Below are 25,247 nucleotides of genomic sequence, written 5' to 3'. Positions count from 1 at the left end.
ATTTTCTTCCTCTTAGTTAGCAACTAACTACAAAGACTCCCTTTCTTATCAAAATCTCCCCTGTGCTTTCATATTGACTCTTATGTTCCTCACTTTTAAGAAGGCTCAACTAAAGTCCAGATTCGTGTCTACATGCTAATACTGTTCCCCCATAAGCTTCAACTTCTATTCCTCCATTTCCCTATTCCTATTAGAGCCTTATCACTCCATGTGCATTGTATTTTTCAACCATGCCTAGGAGCTTTGATGACTCTGCCTCGAGTTGCTGCCCAAGTGACACATGGAGAGGAGGGGAAACTGAACCAGGTGAAGGAACAAATTGTCCCCGTGCCATGCTCTACTCTGCTGCATAGAGGGTCATAATTAGAAAGAACACACTTTGTATGACCCTACTGTTGAATAGCTTACCTGCCTCACACCGGGGACTCTCCTAAGAATAGCAATGTGACAGTTCCTTCCAAACCAATGGTCTCGCTCCTGGCTCCTGAGCAGAATTTATCAGCTGCTAAGAGGAATTGTGGAGATAGTAGAGTGGATAGATCATTGAACTAGAAATCAGAAGACCTGGTTTCTAGCCCCAGCTCTTCTCACACTTATTCCCGTGACCTTGGCACAGTCACATTTATTTAGCCTTAATTACTTTAGGGATAGTAATGCTCCTAGTTGTGAGAGTCAAACATACATGATATAACTTCTTTTCTGAACACGTATCTTAGCCCTGCATATTACAGTTATATTTGTTGTTATAGTCAAATCCCAATTATCTAGCTCAGCTCCTACATGAAAAATCTTCATCGTCTGCTTTCAACCCATGCTAAAGGACAAAGAACAAAAAGCAGTTTAGAACTAAATTGTTTTTACTGATTGATTGATGGTGATTCTGCTGTCTTAGATAACCTAAAAGTTGAAGCAGGTTTTCTTAATCTCTGCACCATTGACATTTTAGACCAGAAAATTCTTTCTTGTGGAGAAATGTCCTGTGCATTACGGGTTGTTTAGTTTCTACCCACTAGATGACAGTCATGAGAATCAAAAATGTCTTTGGCCATTGCCAAATGTCTGCTGGGGAACAAAACTGCACCTGGTTCAGATTCATTGGGTTCAAGGATAATATTTTATAAAGCTATTTCTTTACATGACTACTTAAGCACAGAACTTCATATTCCATATTTTATATAAATTTCTACATATCACAGGTCAAAGCCAGACAGAGTTAATGTTTCGTAAAAATTTTAGTGTATGGGAATGATTTAAATATGTTAACCACCTCACCACCCATCAGTATCACATCTCAAAACACTGTCCTTAACAAAAGAAAGCAATAACAATCCATTTTCTACTGGAAAATTGGTAGGTTTAATTCTTTCCAAACATCCTGTAAAAACATACAACTGATTGTGTGCTGGATGTATAAGGCTTAGTTCTCGCCGTACACATAGCACTGGTTCTGAACCTTAGGTGATTTCCCCCCAGGGAATGTCTGGGGGTGGGGGTGTTACTAATATCCAGTGAGTATAGACCAGGATGCTGCTAAATATCCCACCATGCACAGGACAGCCCACAACAAAGAATTATCCGGGCTAATATGGCAAAATGTCAGTAGTACTGATGAGAAACTGCCGTATGGGAAGAAGGATTATGTACCGTGCCTTTTCTTGGCTACATGGGCATTTTCTTTTGAGAACCTAATCAAGTCTCTGCTTTTCTCTCTCACAGCTGTTCATGGCACAGGTTCCTAAGTTGCATGCTTACAATCTTTCCCTTCCTAGAATGGATGTGTATGTATCGATTCAAGGATTGGCTTCTTGGAGACTTACTTGCTGGTTTAAGTGTTGGCCTTGTGCAAGTTCCCCAAGGTAAGGAAGATACAAAACTGCTTTTTTCATCCAAAGACAATATATCAGACCCTGTCCATTTGCCCAGGGTAAACAATTACTTGTGCTAGATGAACAAAGAAAAATGTGAATTTCGTTCACATCATTCCCATTTGTTCCCTCACCTGTCAGATTTCTAAACCCTCCAGAGTGGTTCTAAAAGTCTTTGTTTAGTTTAGACCCCTGAATGCTTTCCAGAGTATTTGCAACACCCACTCTTGGTCATTTCTTCCTACATTAGTCATTTCATATTCATGACTACAATGCATCTCACTTGTCATTGCTTTTACATATAACATATGTATATATACTTATCATATACTTATCATATGACCAGCAATCCAATTCCACCCTAGTGAAATGAAAAATATGTTCATGCAAAAACCTGTACATGAATGTTCATAGCAACTTCATTTGTGATAGCCCAAAACTGGAAACAAAATGTCCATCAACAACTGAATGGATAAACAAACTATGGTATACGTATATGATAGAATATTACTCAATAAAAATAAATAAACTGCTCATACACACAATAATTTGCATGAATTTCAGAGGTATAATGCTAAGGGGAAGGATGGGAAACAGCATGCCAGTGTCTCTCCAGCGGGTGACAAGCAATCCAGTGTCTTCTCTGCAGTCTCCCAAGTGGCAGTTCAGATGTAAGACAAGATCACACAGATAGGAGCGGGAGCTATCTGGGCTTTAGAAAACTCATTTTCCAAATAAGAATCAACAACTCTTGTAATAGTCCCATAAGTGTTGGTTCCAGAGTCTACAAGGGACGTGCCCAGTTACAAGAGTCACTATGTTCAGAGAAACCCAAAGGTAGGCCTTCCAACTGGATAGTCATCATTCCTTCACAGTCCTCTTGGTCCAGATGGCGTGTACTATTTGGGCTCATTTTTACCATAAGCAATTCTGACTGGTAACACAGCTGACATTCTACCATTATTAGGTTTCCAGGGAAACAAAGCTAGAAAATTAATCCAAAATCAAATTTGTCTAAGAGAAAGAGAAAAGGTTTTACTAATCCTTTACTCATAGTAGTTTATAGTTCCTCAGACAGTCGTTAAACTCCTCCATTCCTCTATTCTTCTGGGGCCCACCAGGCAGATGAAAGTTTGTGATCATGCAGGTTGTACATGGCACAAAAGAGGTCAACCAAATGGGCAAGTCGTGGCTGAAATCCAACTCTGGCACATGGCTGTTAATTGGGGGAAAGGGATGACTTTTTAAATTTTTATTTATTTATAAATTATACAGTAAAATTGGCTTTTTTTTTCCTTTTGGTGTACAGGTCTATGAATTTTAACACATGCATAGGTTTGTGTAACCGCCACCACAATCTGGATACAGAACTGTTCCAGCATCACAAAAACTGTCTTGCACCATCCCTTTTTGGTCACATTCTCCCCTGATCTGTAACCCCTAGCAACCACTGATCTGTTCTCCATCACCATAGCTTTGTCTTTTTGAGAACATCATATAAATGGAACCATACACATGTAAATTTTGAAGGCTGGCTTCTTTCATTTAGCATTATACCTCTGAAATTCATGCAAATTATTGTGTGTATGAGCAGTTTATTTATTTTTATTGAGTAATATTCTATCATATACGTATACCATAGTTTGTTTATCCATTCAGTTGTTGATGGACATTTTGTTTCCAGTTTTGGGCTATCACAAATGAAGTTGCTATGAACATTCATGTACAGGTTTTTGCGTGAACATATTTTTCATTTCACTAGGGTGGAATTGGATTGCTGGTCATATGATAAGTATATGTTTAACTTTATAAGAAACTGCCAAACTCTTTTCCAGAGTAGCTTACCTGCCATTTTACATTCCCACCAGGAATGCATGGGAATTCCATTTCTCCCACATCCTCATCAGCACTTGGTATTGTCAGTATTTTTTAAATTAAACTTTCTATTTTGAGATAATTATAGATTCACATGTATTTGTAAGAAACTACAGATATTGATAGAACCCATGTACCCTTTACTCAGTTTCCCCAGTGGTAATGTCTTGCAAAACTATAGTTCAGTCTCACAACCAGGATATTAACATTGCTACAGTCAAGATACAGAACATTTCTACCACCACAAGGATCCCTCATGTTGTCTTTTTATAGCCACCTCCACCTGCCTCCTGTCCCCATCCCTTCCTTAATCCCTGGCAACCACTAGTCTATTCTTAACTTCTATAATTTTGTCATTTCAAGAAAGTTATATAAATGGCATACAGTGTATAGCCCATTGGGACTGGCTTTTTTCACTCATCATAATTCTCAGGACATTCATCCAAGTTGTTGTGTTTATCAATTGTTCATAACATTTTATTGTTGAGCAGTATTTTATGGTATGGATGTACCACAGTTTATTTAAACATTTACCCATTGAAGGATATCTGGGTTGTTTCCAGTTTGGGGCTATTACAAATATAGGTGCTATGAATATTCATGTGCAGGTTGTTTAAATGAATGTTATATCTTCATTTCTCTGGGATAAATGTCCAAGAATGCAATTACTGGAGTATATAGGAGTTACATGTATAGCTTTTTAAGAAACTTGCCAACCTATTTTCCAGAGTGGCTGTCTCATTTTACATTTCCACTAGCAATTAATGACTGATCCAGCTGCTGTGTATCCTCACCAGCATTTGGTGTTGTCACTATTTTTTATTTTAGCCATCTGATAGGCATGTAGTGATATCTCATGGTGGTTTTAGTTTGCATTTCCTTAATGGCTAATTACATTAATATTTAACATCTTTTCATGTGCTAATTTGTCATCTGAATATTTTCATAAAATGGCTCTTCATAGCTTTTGTTCTAGTTGAATTGTTTGCATTTTTACTATTGAGTTTTAAGAATTCTTTATATATTCTGAATACTAGTCCTTTTGTCTTTTGTGTTTTGCAAATATTTTCTCCCAGTCTATAGCCTGTCTTTTCATCCTCTTAATAGCATCCTTGCAATGTAAAAGTTTTTGATTTTGATAAAGTCTAGTTTTTAGTATTTTTTTTATTTTAGCCATTCTAAGAAGTGTAGTATCTCATCATTGTTTTAATTTGGATTTCCCTAATGGTTAATGAGGTTGAACATCTTTTCATGTGCTATTTGCTATCCACATGTCTTCTTTGTTGAGGTGCCTATTCAAGCACTTTGCCTATTTTTTCATTGAGATTTTTGTTTTCTTATAGTTGATTTGTGAGAATTCTTTATGCAGTCTAGAAATAAGTCCCTTGTCAGATATGTGATTTGTAAATATTTTCTCTCAGTCTATAGCTTATATTTTCATTCTCTTGACAGTGTCTTTGGCAGAGCAAAATATTTTAATTTTTATAAAGTCCAGTTTGTCAATTATTTTTTCTTTTATATCCATAAAAGCACTTTTGCTATCATATATAAGGCCTCTTCCACTAGCTTCTAGGTCACAAAGGGTTTTTTCTGAACATCTTATAGTTTTATGTTTTATATTTAGATCTATGATCCATTTTTAGTTTAATCTTTATACAAGGTGTAAAGTTTAGGTCAAGGTTTCTCACTAATGTGAAATTAATGTAAGATTTTTTGTTGTACTTTCAACATCATTTTAAAAGGAGACTATCCTCCACTGAATTGTTTTTGCACCTTTGTCGAAGATCAAATAGACGTATTTGTTGTGGATTTATTTCTGAACTTTCTCTATTCTGTTCCATTGGTCTATGTGTCTATCCCTTTGCAAATACCACGTCTTGATTACTGTATCTTTATAGTGAGTCTTAAAATTGGGTAGTGTGATTCCTCCAACTTTTGTTTTCAAAATTGTTTTAGCTGTTCTTCCATATAAATTTTAGAATCAGCTTATCTATATCTATAAAAAATCCTGCTGCATTAAATCTATAGATAAATTTCAGGGAAAATTTGTATCTTTATTATGTTAAATCTTCCAATCCATGATTATTGTATGTCTTTCTATTTATTTAAGTTTCTTAATTTCTTTCATAAGCCTTTTGTAGTTTTCAGGGTACAGATCCTACATGTCTTGTTAGATTTATGGTTAAGTGTTTCATTTTGGGGTTTTCAATGGGAATTCAGTTTCTCATTGTTCATTGTTTATATATAGAAATTGATATTTATGTGTTCATCCTTTATCCTAAAACTCATTTATTAGTTCTAAGAATCTTTTGCAGATTCCTTGGGATTAACTACATTGACAACCATATCATCTGTGAATAGGGACAGTTACATTTCTTTGTTTCTTTCTTTTTTTTTTTTTTTTTGAGACAGAGTCTCGCTCTGTTGCCCGGGCTAGAGTGCTGTGGTGTAAGCCTAGCTCACAGCAACCTCAAACTCCTGGGCTCAAGCAATCCTCCTGCCTCAGCCTCCTGAGTAGCTGGGACTACAGTCATGTGCCACCATGCCCGGCTAATTTTTTTTTCTATATATTTTTAGCTGTCCAGGTCATTTCTTTCCATTTTTAGTGGCGACGGGGTCTCGTTCTTTCTCAGGCTGGTCTCAAACTCCTTACCTCGAGCGATCCTCCCACCTCGGCCTCCCGGAGTGCTAGGATTACAGGCGTGAGCCGCCGCGCCTGGCCCATTTCTTTCTAATATAGATGGTTTTTCTAACTTTCTCTTGCTTATTTTACTGGCTAAGATACCCAATACTGTGTTGAATCAGAGGGTGAGGCTAGGTGTGGTGGCTCACACCTGTAATCCCAGCACATTGGGAGGCCAAGGTGGGAGGTCTGCTTGCAGCCAGGAGTTAGAGGTTAAGAGTGGTGAGAATAGACATTCTTGCCTTATTCCTGATCTTAGGGGGAAAGCATTCAGTTTCTCACCGCTAAGTATGATGTTAGCTATAGGATTTTTGTAGATACCCTTCATTAGGTGGAGGAAGTTTTCATCTATTCTAGTTTGCTTAGAATTTTTATCATGGGTAGATATTGTATTTTGTGATTTTTCTGCATCTATTGATATGACCATGTGGTTTTTCTGTTTAGTTGGCTAATATGGTAGGTTACATTAATTGATTTTTTTTTTTTAAGACAGAGTCTGGCTTCGTTGCCTGGGCTAGAGTGAGTGCCGTGGTGTCAGCCTAGCTCACAGCAACCTCAAACTCCTGGGCTTAACCGATCCTACTGCCTCAGCCTCCCCAGTAGCTGGGACTACAGGCATGCGCCACCATGCCCGGCTAATTTTTTCCATACATATTTTTAGTTGGCCAGATAATTTCTTTCTATTTTTAGTAGAGATGTGGTCTCGCTCTTGCTCAGGCTGGTCTCGAACTCCTGACCTCGAGCAATCCTCCGGTCTCGGCCTCCCAGAGTGCTAGGATTATAGGCGTGAGCCACTGCGCCTGGCCATTAATTGATTTTTTGAATATTGAACCAGTCTTGCATTCCCAGAATAAAGCAGTATCTTTTAAAATCCACACTAAGGCACCATATGTGCTAGCAGTATTCCTGCAAAAAAAAGAAATTTCCATGTGGCAACTACAAACCAAAATGATCTATTTGTATGAATATAGCCACTTTATTTATATGAATAAAATCTGTAGAGCATTCCTGTGGTGCTACAACGAGAAAGCTGAACTCTTAGCATTGATGCTTTAACTATGAGTCCGCTACTGATTCCTACGTATGTTTCAGTTATGGCCAAAGCTGGAGGACATCACATTGCTAAATTACTGAGTCATCAGTATAATTTGATATCAAAACAAGAATGGCATTAGGATGTATATCTAGCATCCACCACAGCACCTAGCACATAGTAGGTACTCAAAAGATATTTGTTGAATAATAATGATTGCATAACTATATGAATGAATGAATCCAAGCAACTCTTGATACCTGACTAAGGGATTGTATATTATTTTAAGTACTAAGAATAATGAAATAATGTGTAGTGTGAATAATTCAAAAGTTTTACTTACATTTGAATAGGTAGTACCTAATGATTTAATAATTTTCTTCAAGTGAAACAAAAATTCTATACAGTGAAGACCTTATTAAAAAGGTACTAGATCTTCCTTACAATAGAATTCCAGTATAAATGTAGAATTAAAGAAGAAAATAGAAACTCACCATTAGGCAAACTACAGTAGTAATTATTAGGCCATAAGATCCATAAGAATGGATGCTAAAATTAGTGGGTGAAAGTTTGCAAATTATAAAACAGGATTGCATATTTTCAAAGTATCTCCCTCAAGATATTTATTAACTGCTCCACTACTTCATAATAGAGAACCTGGGGCTGGATGCATGGTTCACACCTGTAATCCTAGCATTTTGGGAGGCTGAGGTGGGAGAATCGCTTGAGGCCACGCGTTTGAGACCAGCCTTAGCAAGTACAAGATTCCATCTCTACGAAATATAGAAAAATTAGCCAGGCCTCATGGTGTGCACCTGTAGTCCCAGCTACTAGAGAGGCTAAAGCAGGAGGATCAGTTGAGCCCAGGAGTTTGAGGTTGCAGTGAGCTACGATAACACCACTGCACTCTACCCAGGGTAGCAGAGCGAGACTCTGTCTCCCTGCCCCCCAAAAAAGTGGAATGAATAAGTGTTCATATATTCATGTTAGAATACTACAGGGAATGAAAATGAGCAATCTAAAGCAACTCCTCACAACGAGGGTGACTCATAAATAGATAATATTGAGCTAAAGAAGCAGAAGTAAAATTGTATACAGTATAACTCCATTAACATGAAGTCCAAATGTGGGCCAAACTAAACTATATTGTCTAGGGATATGTACACAAGTGGTATATAAAGAAAGGAAATAAATTATCACAAAAGTCAAAATAGTGAATACCTCTGTAGGGAGAGAGGGAGCTGTGATCAAAGACCTGGGTGGTAGTTACATGGATGTTTGTTTTATAAATATTTACTAAGTTCAACATCTATTTTAATGCATTTTCTGTATGTATGTTATATTTCACAATAAAAATGGGGATTACTAAATTAATTACTAAGAAAAGTAATTAAGATAGTGTAGTATTGCAGAGACAGATAATTAGGCCAATGGAACAGAAGAAAGTCACACATGTATGAATCACATGATTTGTATCATATATGTCAAAACAGGACAGGATTTTTTAATTTTTTTTTTTTTTTTTTTTTTTTTGAGACAGAGTCTCGCTCTGTTGCCCGGGCTAGAGTGAGTGCCGTGGCGTCAGCCTAGCTCACAGAAACCTCAAACTCCTGGGCTTAAGTGATCCTCCTGCCTCAGCCTCCCGAGTAGCTGGGACTACAGGCATGCGTCACCATGCCCAGCTAATTTTTTCTATATATATTTTTAGTTGGCCAGATAATTTGTTTCTATTTTTAGTAGACACGAGGTCTTGCTCTTGCTCAGGCTGGTCTCGAACTCCTGACCTCGAACGATCCACCCGCCTCGGCCTCCCAGAGTGCTAGGATTACAGGCATGAGCCACTGCGCCCAGCCTTTTAATTTTTTTTATTTCAGCATATTATAGGGGTACAAATGTTTAGGTTATATATATTGTCTTTGCCACGCCTGAGTCAGCAGAGCTTCAAGCATGCCCATCCCCCAGAGTGTGTGCACCTCACCCATTAGGTGTGAATATACCCATCCTCTCCTCCCCCCTCCCACCTGCCGAACAGTCAATGTATATGTGCACATAAGTGTTGATCAATTAATACCAATTTGATGGTGAGTGCATGTGGTGCTTGTTTTTTTCCATTCTTGTGATACTTCACTTAGTAGAATGGTCTCCAGCTCTATCCAGGGTCATACAAGAGGTGCTAGATCACCATTGTTTTTTGTGACTGAGTAGTACTCCATGGTATACACATTCCACATTTTATTCATCCATTTATGGGTTGTTTCCACATCTTTGCAATTGCGAATTGTGTGGCTATAAACATTCAAGTGCAGATGTCTTTTTTATAGAATGTCTTTTTTTCTTTTGGGTAGTTGCCCAGTAATGCGATTGCTGGATCAAATGGTAATTCTACTTGTAGCTCTTTGAGGTATCCCCATATCACTTTCCACAGAGGTTGTACTAGTTTGCAGTCTGACCAGCAGTGTATGAATGTTTCTATCTCTCTGCATCCATGCCAACATTTCAGAGACAGGATTTTTAATGACAAATGATGTGACACAATTGGGTCTTTATATGGAGAAAACATTTTAGCCCCCTACCTCACACCATACACAAAAATCTATTCCTGGTAGATTAAAGACTTAAACGTAAAAGGTAAATCAACAAAGATTTTTTGGAATAATACAGAATATCTTCATGATCTTGAGGTAGAAAAAGATTTCTTAAACAAAACACAAAAAATGAAAAGAAATGCCCAGGGGAAAAGACTGACATATTTGAAGTAAGTAAATTTAAGAACTTCTGTCCATTCAAAGCCACTACAAAGATTGAAAAGCAAATCACAGAATGGGAGAAGATATTCGTAATACATATACACAACAAAGGGGTTATTTATAATATATATACTCCTGGAAATCCATAAAAAAAAAACCAACTAGATGGGAGGGGCAGCATTTTGGGAGGTTGAGGTAAGAGGATTAAGGCCAGAAGTTCAAGATCAGCCTGGGCAACATAGCGAGACCCCACCTGTACAAAAATTTTTTTAAAAATTCGCTGAGGTGGGAGGATTGCTTGAGCCCAGGAGTTGGAGGCTATGATTGATTGGGCCACTGTACTCCAGCCTGGGCAACAAAGTGAGACCCTATCTCTATTTTTTAAAAAAATTAGATAAGTATAGTAAACATTATTAGAAATTAATGGAATGGGAAATAAAATTGAAATGAGTTGTTACCATACACACTAAAATTAAAAATCTGACGGCATCATGTGCTAGCATATATGTGGACAATGGGAACTGTCATACATTGCTGGTGGAAGTATAAATTGTACAAGCATTTGGAAAATAGTTTGGTATTATCTAGTAAATGCCCAGAAGTTATAATTCGGGGTATATAATCTTGAGGAACTTGTAAATCAGTGCACCAGGAGACATGTACAAGAATATTCACAGCACTATTGTTCATAATGGCTCCAAGCTGGAAACAAAGACAGGATGCCATGCAACTTTAGAGACAAAAAAAAAAAATGGGGAAATAGCCACCTTGGATCCTGATGGCTTTTTAGTTCTGGTTCCAGTCTCTGAAGAGGCCCAACTGCCCTGTGCACCCTTTTAATAAATTTCCTATTTTGCATAAGCTAATTTGAGCAGGTTTCCTGTTTCTTGCAATCAGTAGAGCCTTGCTTAGGAAAATATGTGGTAAAGGGGCTGGGCACAGTGGCTCATGCCTGTAATCCTAGCACTCTGGGAGGCTGAGGAGGGAAGATCGCTTGAGCTCAGGAGTTCGAGACCAGCCTGAGCAAGAGTGAGACCTCTGCCTCTGCTAAAAACAGAAAAAATCAGCCATGGTGACATGCGCCTGTAGTCCAGCTACTTGGGAGGCTGAGGCAGAATGATTGCTTGAATTCAGGAGCTTGAGGTTGCTGTGGGCTATGATGACACCACTGCACTCTAGCCTGGGTGGCAGAGCAAGACCCTATCTCAAAAAAAGGAAGAAAAAAAAAAACAAAGATGACACCATGCACATTAATCCATTTGCTTCAAAATTTCCAAATTCTCATGGTGCTTCTTAGGAAAGAAAGTATGTATTGAAGAAGGAGCTGAAGGAAGAGGTTGGAGTACCTGGCATATGGAAGCGAAAAAACACACATCAACTTTGAGCCAAGTAGTTTAAGTGTGATTCTTGCCTTGCTCTTCAGTTTTACCTTCAGGCCTGGTGAATTCCCAGGGCCTTCTTGTGCTAGACCAGGGAAAGGGATGGGCCCGCTTCTGGGCTGTTGGAATTAGAGGTCTATGGCTGCAGTATTTGCTTTCCATGTTTAGCATTAAGATGCCCCAGTGAAAGGTGTTTCAGCCTATGATACAGAACTGAGGTATAAAAGCATGTGGCAAAATAGGAAGAGAAGCTATTATAGGAACCAAAGGAGATAAAAAGTATGAATGAAGGGCTGTATGTCAAGGGATGCTATTACCACACTCAGTCGGCTATATGCATGGATCATTTATATTTTAAATATTCTTTGCAGTTTGTATTTAAGATGACTTTTAAAATCCAAGCTACCTTTTCTTAAATTATCTTGCTTTTCAGGCCTGACGTTTAGTTTGCTGGCAAGGCAACTGATTCCTCCTCTCAATGTCGCTTATGCAGCTTTCTGTTCTTCGGTAATTTATGTAATCTTTGGATCATGTCATCAAATGTCCATTGGTAAGTTAAGTGCTGAAATACACAGAAGGTAGATGATGTTTCCACCTCAGTCATTTACTTTACTGCTAAGGAACCCAATATAAAAGTATCTTTAGGCTGGGCACAGTGGTTCATGCCTGTAATCCCAGCACTTTGGGAGACCAAGGTTGAGGTCAAGAATTCAAGACCAGCCTGAGCAACATAGGAGACCCCATCTCCACAAAAAAATAGAAAAATTAGCTGGGTGTGGTAGCGCACACCTGTGGTCCCAGCTACCTGGGAGGCTGAGACAGGAGGATTGCTTGAGCCCAGGAGTTTGAGGTTGCAGTGAGCTATGATCAACGCCATTGCACTCTACCTGGGACAACAGAGCAAGACTCTGTTTCAAGGAAAAAAAAAAAAGATAGAAAGGAGGCAGAAGATGGACATTCTATCCACATGGTTAGTGGTCAGATTGTAGAAATGAATACTTCTCCACTTCTCCTAGTGTGTCACTATTAATGTCACTACCAGAAAAATAGGCCAGCAAGATATTTCCCAGAGGAATTAGAGGGCAGAGGTATTATACTTTCCTTGGTGAAATTGCCACACATTGGAATCTGAGTGCCCTCAACACAGAAGATCCAGAAATGATTTTACCAGTACCCCTAGAGTAGCTCTTTCAGCTGGACCCATAATAACCAAACTCCATGGGGCTGATTTATAATATAATGCATGGGGCTGATTTATTAATTTACAATGAGAAAAGGCTGTCCTAATAATCAAAACACTGAAGTCCACAAGATAAGTACTTCTCTTCCCTGAGGCAAAAGTCTATCTACTAATTCATAATTAGGAATGACTTTTACAGGGACCAGACTCATTAAAAGTCATCTAATCAGCACAATTACCTCACCTAGGTGAATCTGACTAGAAACCAAATCACACAATGCCCCAATAGGCTTGGAAGGTCATTGCCAACATTTACTCAACGAGGTACCTTTTCCTGGGCTTCCCCACCGAACAACTGACCAATTGACCAACATTGACCATTCTGACTAACACACTCTTTCTCCTGATATGTTTTGTGTATTCAGTTCTGGTTAGCATTGCATCCTTCTAGATGTGGCATGCTACTTTGCCTTTTTTAAGAGCAATATCATATATCTTTACTCAAATCCATTACTTGTTGATTTTACATTTGAGCTCCAAGAGAACAGTTTTATTCCCATATTTCTAAGTTCCTAGGGCACCTCACAGTTATTTCCAAATACTGATAATAAGGCTGTTAGAGTTTTGTTTGTCTTAGTAAGTTTAAAGGTAAGATTTGCCTTTGGTCCTCTATGTATGTATGTCAATACGAGGATGTAATGAAATAATGTTTGAGACAGGTTTAGCTCAGTGTCATCTTGCACATAGTAAATCCTTCAGAAGTGTGGGGTATTATTTTTCTTCCTATTGCTATTGATTAGCTTTGTTTTCTGATCCTTTCATTACCATCTCACTTTCAACCTTCTCAAAGACCAGGCACAGTGGCTGAACCTGACACCCATTTCCAGTCAATTTCTCTTTCGAGCCCACTCCATATGCCCATAATGCAAAGAGACTAAATACCTGGCCCGCCAACATCTAAATTCTGTGAATTGGTCATGATATGTGGAGCCACAGTTCTGTCTCCTGCTTTCTTACTTCCCAATGGCCACTTTCAAATAAGAAAAGTTCTTCAGATCAAGGACAATACCAAATCAGACCATGGCTGGCTTTTGTCAATATCTGTCAGTTACCTGGACTGGAAACTTCACCTCCTGCCTCTAACATCTTCTCCTATAGGTACCTTCTCCCTCGTGAGCGCTCTGATGATCAATGTTCTGAAAGTGAGCCCATTCAGCAGTGGTCACCTGGTTATGGGGACTTTCGTCAAGGAAGACTTTTCTGTCCCCTTCCTCCTTACGAACTATAATAAATCCTTGAGCGTGGTGGCAACCACAACTTTTCTGGCTGGGATTATTCAGGTAGGCTCTGAACCTCGGAACCCCTGAAAAAGAACCGAATAAAGGGGCTATAAATGGGCCCCTTCCTTTAATTGCTCCCGTGATCCACTGTGGTACTTTTGGAACTTCTGTGATGTCTTTCTTTGAAAATTTATAGAATGTATGGAATAGGATGTCTCCTCAGTGACAAAACGTCTCTCTCCTCAGAAATCACACACCACTGGGTGAACATTCTTGTCAGTCCTTCTCCTCTAAGACAAAGAAGGGTCCTAGGGATGAGGGTCCAGAGTTCCATCCCTGATTTTACCTTTTTAAAAATTACTTTATATTCTTTCAACAAGAATATGCTCAGAGGCCCACCTAGTATGCTTTGGGTTAGTAAGCATTAGTGTCAGACCTGCATTGACAAGGACCACAGCTAAAGGACAACAATATGATGACTTATTAAAATCCAAAACTTATTTTGGAAGTGTCTTTAATTTTCCTCTGAGAGTCTACCACCAGCTAAACTAAAGGCACAACTTCCAGCTTTATTTCTCTTTCTTCCCAACTAACCCACTCTCTCATTGATTTTTCATTGATCCCCTGGGACTGTCTTTCATTGGGTAAGGATTCATTGGGCGTCTACAAAGGCAGGATATCATAGTGGACGGACTCCAGCCCTGATGCTTATGAGCTGTATGAACTTCAGTACTTTTAGGCCTTTGTGGGCCTCAGTTTTCTCATTTGTAAGGTGGGAATATTTGTTTTTCAGGGTTCTTATGAGAATTAAGTGAGAAAACGCATGCAAAGTACTTAGCCCAGAACCTGTTACATAGTAAGCATCAATAAGTTATAATTACTGAGCACAGAGAAATGAATTTGATACTTAAAAAGAGACCAAAAATTTAAAATAAGATGTAATTCCTGTGGTTAAAAAGTTCAATCTTGGCCAGGCATGGTGGCTCACACCTGTAATCCTAGCACTCTGGGAGGCCGAGGTGGGAGGATTCCTCGAGCTCAGGAGCTCGAGACCAGCCTGAGCAAAAGCGAGACCTTGTCTCCACTAAAAATAGAAAAAATTAGCCGAGCATGGTGGGGCATGCCTGTAGTCCCAGCTTCTCGGGAGGCTGAGGCAGGAGGATTGCCTGAACCCAGGAGTTTGAGGTTGCTGTGAGCTAGGCTGACGCCACGGCACTCTAGCTCAGGGACAGAGTGAGACTCTCTCTCAGGAAAAAAAAAAAAGGCTAACCTCCCTCTGCTATGGTGTCAGTGGAGGCCATGTGGGAAGAAGTAAAGGCATTCCTGCCTCTCTCAGCCAGGGTGGTACCAATGGGAGGCCTAGTTGGGAGCCAGAACACTCAGCCTTGCTCAGCAGTCATCAAAAGTCCCTACTGCCTCAGGTGTCAGTACGGGCCAAGTGGGGAACCTGAACTTCTACCTCTACCCAGAAGTAACAAGGTGGCATCCTCCCCTTCTGCCACAGCTTTGTCATAAAATAAGCTAGCAGGCAGGGTGCTGTGGCTCATGCCTGTAATCCCAGCACTTTGGGAGGCTGAGGCAGGAGGATCACTTGAGGCCAGCAGTTCGAGATCAGCATGGGCAACATAGTGAGATCCCCATCTGTACAAAAACATTTTTTAAAATTATTGGGGCATGGTGGCGCGCACCTGTAGTCCCAGGTATTCGGGAGGGTGCAGCAGGAGGATCACTTGAGCCCAGGTGTTTGAGGCTGCAGTGAGCTATGATGATGCCACTGTACTCTAGCCTGGGTGACAGAGCAAGACCCTGTCTCAAAGAAAAAAGAAAAAGAAAAGTCTGAACTAGATAATAGCTAACATTTATTGCCATGTGCTAGTCACTATTCTAGGCACTTTACATGCATTACCTCATTTGATCCTCACAATGACTCTCTCTATGAGTTAGGTATTACTATGGTCTGTACTTTAAGGAAACAAAAGCACAGAGAGGTTAAGTAAATTGCCCAAGGCCATACAGCCAGTAAGATACCAAACTGGATTCAGTTCAGGGTTGTCTGCCTCCAGAATCTGTGCTCTATTTTCTACTAAAGTACAAGATAATATTCATAAAAGTGAAGAGTTCAGTGCTGAAAGAACATGAAGTAAAAAAACAACCTTAAGTTGAATTGGAGTTGTCTAGGAAAGAAACGATTTATTGAGTCCTTTCTTTGATTCCTTCAACATTTAGTGCAAGGTTTCTGTAAGAGGGGCAGGTAGGTTTCCCCTCACAGGTCAGCTCCGCCTGGAATGTTATGTTAACATTAACACTGCATCTGCTGCCACCCCACTGCGGGGAAGAGAGCTCTGCGGTAATTGAGGACATTTGCCATTTACAAGGTGGAAGGAAACGATGGCATGAAGAATGACTAACACGTATTTGCATCTGTCACTATTCTCACATTTGAGCTAGGTGTTTTATGTGTTGGGTAATTTAATCCATACAAAACTGTGTATCAAGTATTATTCACATTTTAAAGATGAGGGAACTGAAGCTCAGAGAGTTAGTTACCTTGACACTCAACAGCCAGTGAGAGGCAGGGCCAGGGCCAAAGCCAGGTTCTCCAACCCTGGGAACCATGCTCTTTCTGCACACCTTTCCAAGGAGAGGAATTTTATAGAGCTCTTGAAAAAGAGGAGACACATGGACTGGAAGCAATGGAAAAGAGAGGGCTTCATGCACAAGCATAGAGGTAGGACTCAGCCAATCACACAAAAAATGGGAAGCAGATGGGCCTGACTGCAGTAACAGGGTGTGTCGGCAGTTATGACCGGAGATTCAGGGAGATGTGGTGCCTGGCTGATGACAAGCTTTGAAATAAAAGGCTTTCAAAGCCAAAAGATTCGCAGGTCCAAACTAGTTTGTTTGTTTTCTGAGAGCTTCTAGTGCGGTGGGGAGTGAAGTGTGACAATCGTAGGCTCTAAGGCTACCGTTTTGTTCTTCTTTCCCCACTTACTGAATTACCTTCGCTGGGCTGTGCCAATTTTCTTAACCTCCCCTCTTAAGGGGAGGAGGACTCATCCTCTAACCATCAACTTTCTAACTGTGTTACGGCTGTGGCCGAATCGGTTGGTTCTTGACTACCTGTCCCCAAGGAATGATAGCAGGTGACAAAGCAAAGGTAGAGAAAAACGACCAGCAAAGTGAAAATAGGTAGAAAAAGGACTTTATTGCAAGCTGAAAGGAAGAGAAAGTACACTTCACAGCGCAGGAGCAGACCTTTGCCCACCAGGACTCTGGGCCCTGCGCTCTTTGTCGCTGGACTTTTATTGTTTTCACCTGGTGAGGCAGGACCGCGTTATTTGAATTGTCCAATGGAGGGCTTGTCTCCGCCCTAGTGACGGGAGGGGGTGGGGGCTAGATTTTCTCCTTTTAGGGCCTCAATCTGGAAATGTCATGATGTCACGGCGTCCATCCCCTGCTAGGGGGGAAACATGCAAAGCTAATGACATGTTAATTCTCTTGAGGTCACCTTGAGATCTCAGGATGCATCAGGAGAGTCCCAAGAAAAGTCCCCTCCCCTGTCTTAGGCGCGCAGGTCCCTTGCCTCCCCTGCTCCCGCTCACACCTAACTAATCTGCCCACTCTAACAACCGTGTTTTTTATTACAAAAATTGAACATTTCTAATGAAAGGCCTTTAAAAAGGCAAAGGCTTGTTCTGATCAGCCTGTTGCTGTTTCCTTCATAGCAACCTAGAGGGCAGTAGATTCCAGGGCAAGAATTTAATTTCCCTAGAGGACCGGGCTTGGGGAGGGAGGAGGGAGAGACGGGGGCCCGTGCTCGTCGGGAGCCGGTGAGCAACGCGCCAGGACCCGCCTTCTCCCATCCACTGCTGTTCATTAGGGAAGGAGAGACACAGGAGTTATCAAAGGCCTACCCTAACGTTTTTTTTGTTGGAAGCCCTTCTGAGAAGGGGCTATGGGACCCCTGGCGAGCGCCATTGGTGTCGTTGCTGGTTTGAAGACATTCTGCCCCGGTCTGTTTTTCTTTTCCATCTCAACCCCCTGCAGCTATCAATGGGCATGATGGGTTTGGGCTTAATTAGCACTTACCTTCCGGAGGCTACAATCAGTGCTTACCTGGCCGCTACGGCGCTGCACATCATGCTGTCCCAGCTGACTTGCGTCTTGGGGATTATGATTAGTTTCCACGCTGGTCCCATCTCCTTCTTCTACGTGAGTAATTTCAACCCTCACCCGGAGTTACAAGCGCCCCACCCCTTGCCTCCAAAGGAAAGTGGGCCCAGTAGAGAAACTCCTGCCTGTTCTGAAAGGAGACACAGCCCGTAGGCAGCTCAGTCCAGAGGGTCCTAGGAATAGTTTCTCTCTTTCTCTCCCTCTCTCCCTCTCCCTCTCCCTCTCTCTCTCTCTCTCTCTCTCTCTCTCTCTCTCTCTCTCTCTCGCTGTCTCGTAGATGTAGCGTTTTGGTTAATTGCAGATGCCACTTAGACCATGCTTTCAGTTGCATTAACCATTTCAGCCCAACCTTTTAAACTTACATGATATACATTAAAATTTGGCCTTGAAGATGCTGTACTTATCATAAACAGAACTCCTATGTCCTTTCCGTTACACTGAGACATACAAAGCGTATATTCTATCCTTATTGAACATTACTGCCTCTTTTAATCCCTTTTTCAACTTAAAAAAAGGCCCTCCACCCCCCCCTCACTGTTCTAGTAATGCCCATAAAGACCTCCCAGCTACTCTACCTAGGGACTTCTTTCTAAACTAATCTAGAAAGAGTGACAATTTGCTAGATTTAGGCAATTATTATACCCCATCCTAAGCCTCTGTAATTTTTCTTTCAGAACATTATTAATTATTGTATGGGACTCCCAAAAGCTAATTCCACCAGCATTCTGCTATTTTTAACTGCTATTGTTGCTCTGAGAATCAACAAATGTATCAGAATTTCTTTCAATCAATATCCCATTGAGTTTCCCATGGAATTATTTCTGGTAGGTGTTTTTGATGCCCAGAATTCATGGTTTAGATGACATTAGAATGTTAACATTTACAAAGCATATGTTGAATATGTGAAAGCTGAGTGCATTTGGTTTTAAATATTAATGTATGCTTATATTTGTAAAACATGCTTATTTTCCTTTTTTAAAACATTTTTAAAGTAAGGTATAGTTAACAAATAAAAATTATATATATTTATGGTGTACATATTTTTATGTGTGTATACATTGTAAGATGTTTAATTCAAGCTAATTAACATATCCATCACCTCACATACTTATCATTTTTTGTTGTGACAACATTTAAGATCTACTCTCTTAGCAATTTTCAAAGTTTACAATACTTTATTAACCATCACCATACTATACAATAGATCTCCCCCCAAAACATGCTTATTTTCTAAGTACATTTATCTGTTGCCTCTTTCTCATAATATTTCAAAAATATGGGGTTTTTCCCCTTATGAAAGTAATACAGGCTCATTCTAGAAATTTTGAAAAACATTAATATTTTTAAAAAGGGGGAAGGAAGAAAAAGAAATTCCTATAGTTGCACCATCCAAAGTCAACTACTATTAATACTTCTACACTGTCAGTTATTTACTCCTTTCTTCTTTCTGACAAACATATGACAGGTCTATGCTAAGTGTTTGTGAATTTCCATCTTTCTCTATGTAGAAGATTTGTTTCGTTTTTTTGAGACAGGGCATTTCTACCCCTGAAAGCAATGATGCATAATATTTAGATAATCATATGCCTTTTTTTTAACCCCCTATAGATTCTTGGCTTCACTGCATTTGCAAACAGGATAAGCATGGCCACAGAAACCAGCAAGACACTCATTGACATGATTCCATACAGGTCAGTAATTCCACTTTTCAATATTGCTTTTCTCTTTCTTTTTTTTTTTTTAATTTTTAAAAATTTTAATACAGTTCAAATCAGCATATCTGGTTCATTTCAGCTCCTTCACTGCCAAACCCGGGGGCAGAGACTGCTTCAGTTTCTCTGCCTTCTCTTTGTCGGTGATGACCAAAGGTATAAAGGTATCTGCTGCATCGAACTTTAAACTTCACATTATCCTTATTTTTCTTAATCTTGACAGACTTGGCATCCTTTTGCCTGGCTGTGAGCAGAAAGTCCTTGATTTCCTCAATTTTCCGAGGCATGGTGACGAGGCGCGCAGAGAAGGGGTGCGGACCCGTACCCCTCTCCCCCGTGTACCGCCCAACGGACACCTGCTTTTCTCTTTCTGATACCCTCTCCTAGCCTCCGACCACATAGCCTGATTGATATTTTCTACTGGCAGTCTCTGGCCAAATTTATTTTGGAGCACAGAGGCTCCTGAAAGGAGAAGGGCTAGGACAACTCCTTGTTTCCTCTCTGGTCAGCCTCTGTCTCTCTTTTCATAGTTGAGCCAATCCCCTCACCCAAGAAAACTGCTGGATGCGCTACACACAGCACATACAGACTCCAGTTTTTCTCATGGTGCGTGACAGGCCTTCTCAACCTCTGCACCTGTCTGACTTTCAAGAGTTGGACAAGAGACGTCTCTGTTTTCCTAGCCTCTGTCCTGTGGCTCAGTGTTCAGGAGATACATGTTCCTTCTGCCTTCACCCACTTAGACTGAATCAGTGCCCTTGAGCAACAACGTTTTCTTACTCTGGCTCGAAATAGATTGGCATATGGAGTTCTTAGGGACTCACAATTTAAATTATAATCCCTACCAGTGACTGTGGGGTGTCACTCTTGCTTCCGCTAGGAAATTAATACAACTTTTTTAACCTTGATCAGATGAATCACATTAGCTAAGAAAAGCAATTTACTGCAGTTTCTTGAATCATAGGCAGGCTTTTGAAGAGCATTGCCGATTTTGTAGTGTTGTAGAATGGGGAATCCTGCAGAGTCAAGAATGCTGGCGAAACTCCAGGGTAACAAAACATGGGCTACTTTGGCACAGTCAGATTAAATCAGTCTCATACCCTACCAGTTCTCAATGAAATCTGAAATTCCAGTCAATTAAAAAGTGTGAGCAGACACCACCTAAGTACCAGGGAAGACGAAGCTAAACAAGACATGGTCTCTGTCCTCAGAAAAAAATAACAAGAACAACAATGGGATGGGTGCGCCATATATTTACCTTATTTCATTTACTCCTCACAGTAATACCATGAGTGAGATATCTTTTTTTTTTAATGGCTCAGGAAACTAAGGCTTACTAAGTTTAAGTGATTTATTCAAGATCACATAGCTTCTCAGTGGCAGAGCTACCATTTGAACTCATTTCTCCTTAATTACAAAGTCTATGATTATAACCACTGTATTAGGCTTATGTGCTTCTGTTATTAATGACTTAAAAACCACACAGCCAAGATTTGCTTATCTTTTATCATAAGATTCAAGGGTATAGATAGACAAGTGAGCATTTCAAAAATCCAATTTTAAACATTGCTTTGAACTTCCTTTTTTTTTTGGAGACAGGGTCTCACTCTGTTGCCCAGATTGGAATATAGTGGCACAATCATAGCTCACTGCAGCGTTGAACTCCTGGGCTCAAGCAATCCTCCCACCTCAGCCTCCTGAGTAGTTGGGACTACATCCAGCTAATTTTCTTATTTTTCTGTAGAGACAGGGTCTTGCTATGTTGCCCAGATTGGTCTTGAACTCCTGGCCTCAAGCATCCTCCCACCTCGACCTCCCAAAGTTCTGGGATTAGAGGTGTGAGCCACTGCACCCAGCCTGAACTTCCTTTTTTTATTATTATTATGTATTTATCCAGAGTTGTGAGGAACTGGTAAAATTGAACAATTTTAATTATCTCCTGCTGTGTCCCAGTCCCCTTTTAACCTAATTTGCTAACAAGAATTAAATGTTACAGAGGTCAATAAGAAGGAAAAACAGTAGTTTCTGTTGTTATCATACTAAATATTTAAGCTTTACTAATACAGATTGGGTAATAAATTACATTTACCATGTACCACTTTGCATACACATTCTTACCAGCTTCTTAAAAGGACAAGAAGGGGAAATTTGACATAAAGTTAAATATCTGTCTTTGAGCATTCATTAATGTTTCTATTTAGCTCATTACCTGGAAAGCAAGTTATAAATAGGGAATTAAACTAGATATAATTGGGTGGTAAAGAAAATGATATTCAAAAAATAGGAATTTAGATTCATGCACATAATAATGGTGAGAAATGGGAAGATAGAAGGAGATAACTCTTCAAGGTGCCAAAAGTAGATTTTTTTCTACTTACAGGAAAAAGAAATTTAAAATACATGAACTAATACAAAATTATAATTAGATAAGGGATTATTTGATTTGCAGAAAAATATATCACAAAATTTCTTTAAAAATAATTTTTTCCAAGTGTATGGATTTTACTGAATTTGGATTTTTACATAATTTTTCAGAAGTAAATCAACTATTGTGATATCTATTTGTCTTTGATGAAATGATAAAAGATGACCAAAAGAATGAACATTTCAAATAGCAAACCTTATCTAAAACATTTAGAAGATTTTTTTTTCTGACTTAGAAAGTAAACTAGAGAAATGTAAAAGAAAGTATATTTGTGTTTCCAAATTAGGTTTAAAGGATTATGCCAGTATGGATCTGTGGAAAAATAACACTCCCCCCTAGATTTCTTTTCCTTTTTTGGTCTGTTAATATTGTGATTGATTTTTGAAGTAAAACCAATGCTGCATCCTAGGATAACCCCACTTGGTCATGGTGGGGTTATCAGTATTTTACATACTGATTTGCAAAAATGATAAGAATTTTTGCACTTATATTCATGAAGGATGTTGGCCTGAGGTTTTCTTTTCTTCTAATATTTGTGTCTGGCTTGGCATGAGAGTATATTGCCATAATAGAAGGATTTGGGAAGTATTTCCTCATTTTCAACTTCTGGAAGAGTTTCTCTAACATTGGCATTATTTCTTCCTTAAATATTTGGTAGAATTCATCAATGAAGATATTTGGGTCTGAAGTTTTCATTGTGGGAAGGTTCTGAAGTATAAATCAATTTTTAGTTTGTAATTTATTAAATAAAACTATTAATAAATTACATAATCATTATCTATGATTCAGGTTGTCTATTTCTTCTTGAGACTACTCCCTTAGTTTTGGTAATTCAAAGAATTTACCCATTTAATCTAAGTTGTCAAATGTATTGGCATAAGGTTATTTATAATATTGTCTAACTATTCTAGTTCACATACCATAAAATTCACCCTTTGAAAATGTGCAGTTCAGTGGATTTTAGTGTATTCTTTTAACTATTACCACCATCTAATTTTAAAACATTTTATTACTCTAAAAAGAAACCTTGAACTCATTAGTAGTCATACCCTATTGCTCCTCCCCACAGCCCTTTGCCACCACATATCTACTTTCTGTCTCTCCAGATTTGCTTATTCTGGACATTTCGTATAAATATAATGATACAATATGTGGCCTTCTGTGTCTGGCTTCTTTCACTTAGCATAATGTTTTGACAATTCATCCATGTATCATGTATCAGTGCACTCCTATTTATGCCTACATAACATTCCATTGTATGGATCTACATATTTTATTTATCCATTCATCAGTTGAAGGACATTTCAGTTGTTTCCATCTTTTGGCTTTTGTGAACGGTGCTACTATGAACATTTATGTGCAAGTTTTTTTTGAGCACCTATTCTTACTTCTTTGAGGTATACACCTAGGAGTAGCATTGCTGGGTCATATGGTAATTCTGTGTTGAACTTTTTGAGGAACTACCAAACTGTTCTCCACAGCAGCTGCACAATTTTACATTCCCAACAATGATGCACAAGGATTCCAATTTCTCCACATCCTCACTAATACTTATTTTCTGGGTTTTTTTCCTTCTTTTATTATAGCCCTCCTACTAAGAAATAGTATATCATTCTGGCTGTTGTTAGCCATTTGTATATCTTCTTTGGAGAAATGTCTAAGTCCTTTGCTTATTTTTAACTGGGTTAAAAACTTAACTGTTTGTATTAACCTTTTCCAAGTCTCCATAGCTGCTTATAATTCTGAGGCATACAAATTGATATGGGAGAATTTGTAAAAATGGAATTTCCTTAACATGAAATAAGAGCATAATTTGGAGGGGGTACTTAAATGACTCACAGCATCCCTCTTAGCATTAGTTTAAGCTAAAGAGGCAGACTGATCTTCTCTCTTTCCTGGTAATTCCTAAGTAATTAAGAATAAATAAGTTCAAAAACAATTTGCTGCCAGCATCTTAATAACAACTTTAAGTGGTTCTTTGAGTTGCCCCCACCATGTCCTTAGATCTAATCTGTGCTACCTTATTAACTCACAGCAGGCTTCTTGAATGGCTTCATTTCAGATTTAGTTAATTTCTCCCCCAAATGCATGTCATGTATTCTCAATAGGCTGTATTCCCAGCAATCAATAAATGAACACACATAAAAAGAAAATTTAACTGTTTGTCTTTTTGTTGTTGAGTTGTAGGAGTTCTTTATATATTCTGGACACCAGATCCTTATCAGATATATTATTTGCAAGTATTTTCTTCCATTCTGTGGGTTGTCTTTTTATTTTCTTGATATATTCTCTGAAACACAAAAGTTTTTAATTTTGATGAAGTCGAATTTATTTTTTCTTTTGTCATTTGTGCTTTTCGTGTCATCTCTAAGAAACCTATACCTAATCTAAGGTCATGAAGATTTACCCCCATGTTCTCTTCTAAGAGTTTTATAATTTTAGCTTTTAAATTTGGTGTGTGATCCTTTTTGAATTAATTGTTGTATATATTATGAGGTAGGGGTCCAACTTCATTTTTTTACATGTGAATATCCTGTTGTCCCAGCATCATTTGGTCAAGAGACTGTTCTTTCCTGATTGAACTGTCTTGAGACCCTTGTTGAAAATCAGTTTGCCATAAATGTCTAGGTTTATTTCTGACCTCCATTGATCTGTATGTCTATCCTTATGCCAGTACCTTAGACCAGTCTTGATTACTGTAGCTTTTAAGTTTTAAAATCAGGAAATGTAAATCCTCCAACTTTGTCCTTCTTTTTCGAGATTATTTTGGCTGTTCAGGGTACCATGCAATTCCATATGAATTTTAGAATTGGCTTCTCCATATTTGCAAAAAGAACCATTGGGATTTTAATAGGGATTGCATTTGAATCTGTAGATCATTTTGATGCTCTTACT

At 39.1% G+C, this 25,247-nt stretch overlaps 1 protein-coding gene and 1 pseudogene across 1 annotated transcript in view; one reads left to right on the top strand and one right to left on the bottom strand.

The window, feature by feature from the left end:
- Positions 1-25,247, top strand: part of SLC26A8 (solute carrier family 26 member 8) — a 58,653-nt gene that overhangs the window by 797 nt on the left and 32,609 nt on the right. The window contains exons 2-7 of the mRNA XM_045543595.1: positions 1,717-1,856; positions 12,016-12,132; positions 13,921-14,102; positions 18,090-18,254; positions 18,890-19,039; positions 19,824-19,906. Coding sequence (XP_045399551.1) covers positions 1,717-1,856; positions 12,016-12,132; positions 13,921-14,102; positions 18,090-18,254; positions 18,890-19,039; positions 19,824-19,906 — 837 coding nt within the window. The remainder of the gene's footprint in view (positions 1-1,716; positions 1,857-12,015; positions 12,133-13,920; positions 14,103-18,089; positions 18,255-18,889; positions 19,040-19,823; positions 19,907-25,247) is intronic.
- LOC123632868 lies at positions 19,953-20,277 on the bottom strand (annotated as a pseudogene).

This window comes from Lemur catta, chromosome 2 (assembly GCF_020740605.2).
Source record: "Lemur catta isolate mLemCat1 chromosome 2, mLemCat1.pri, whole genome shotgun sequence".
Classification (NCBI taxonomy): Eukaryota; Metazoa; Chordata; class Mammalia; order Primates; family Lemuridae; genus Lemur; species Lemur catta.
Note: the sequence above shows the minus strand (reverse complement) of the source record. Positions and strands in the feature narration are given on the sequence as shown.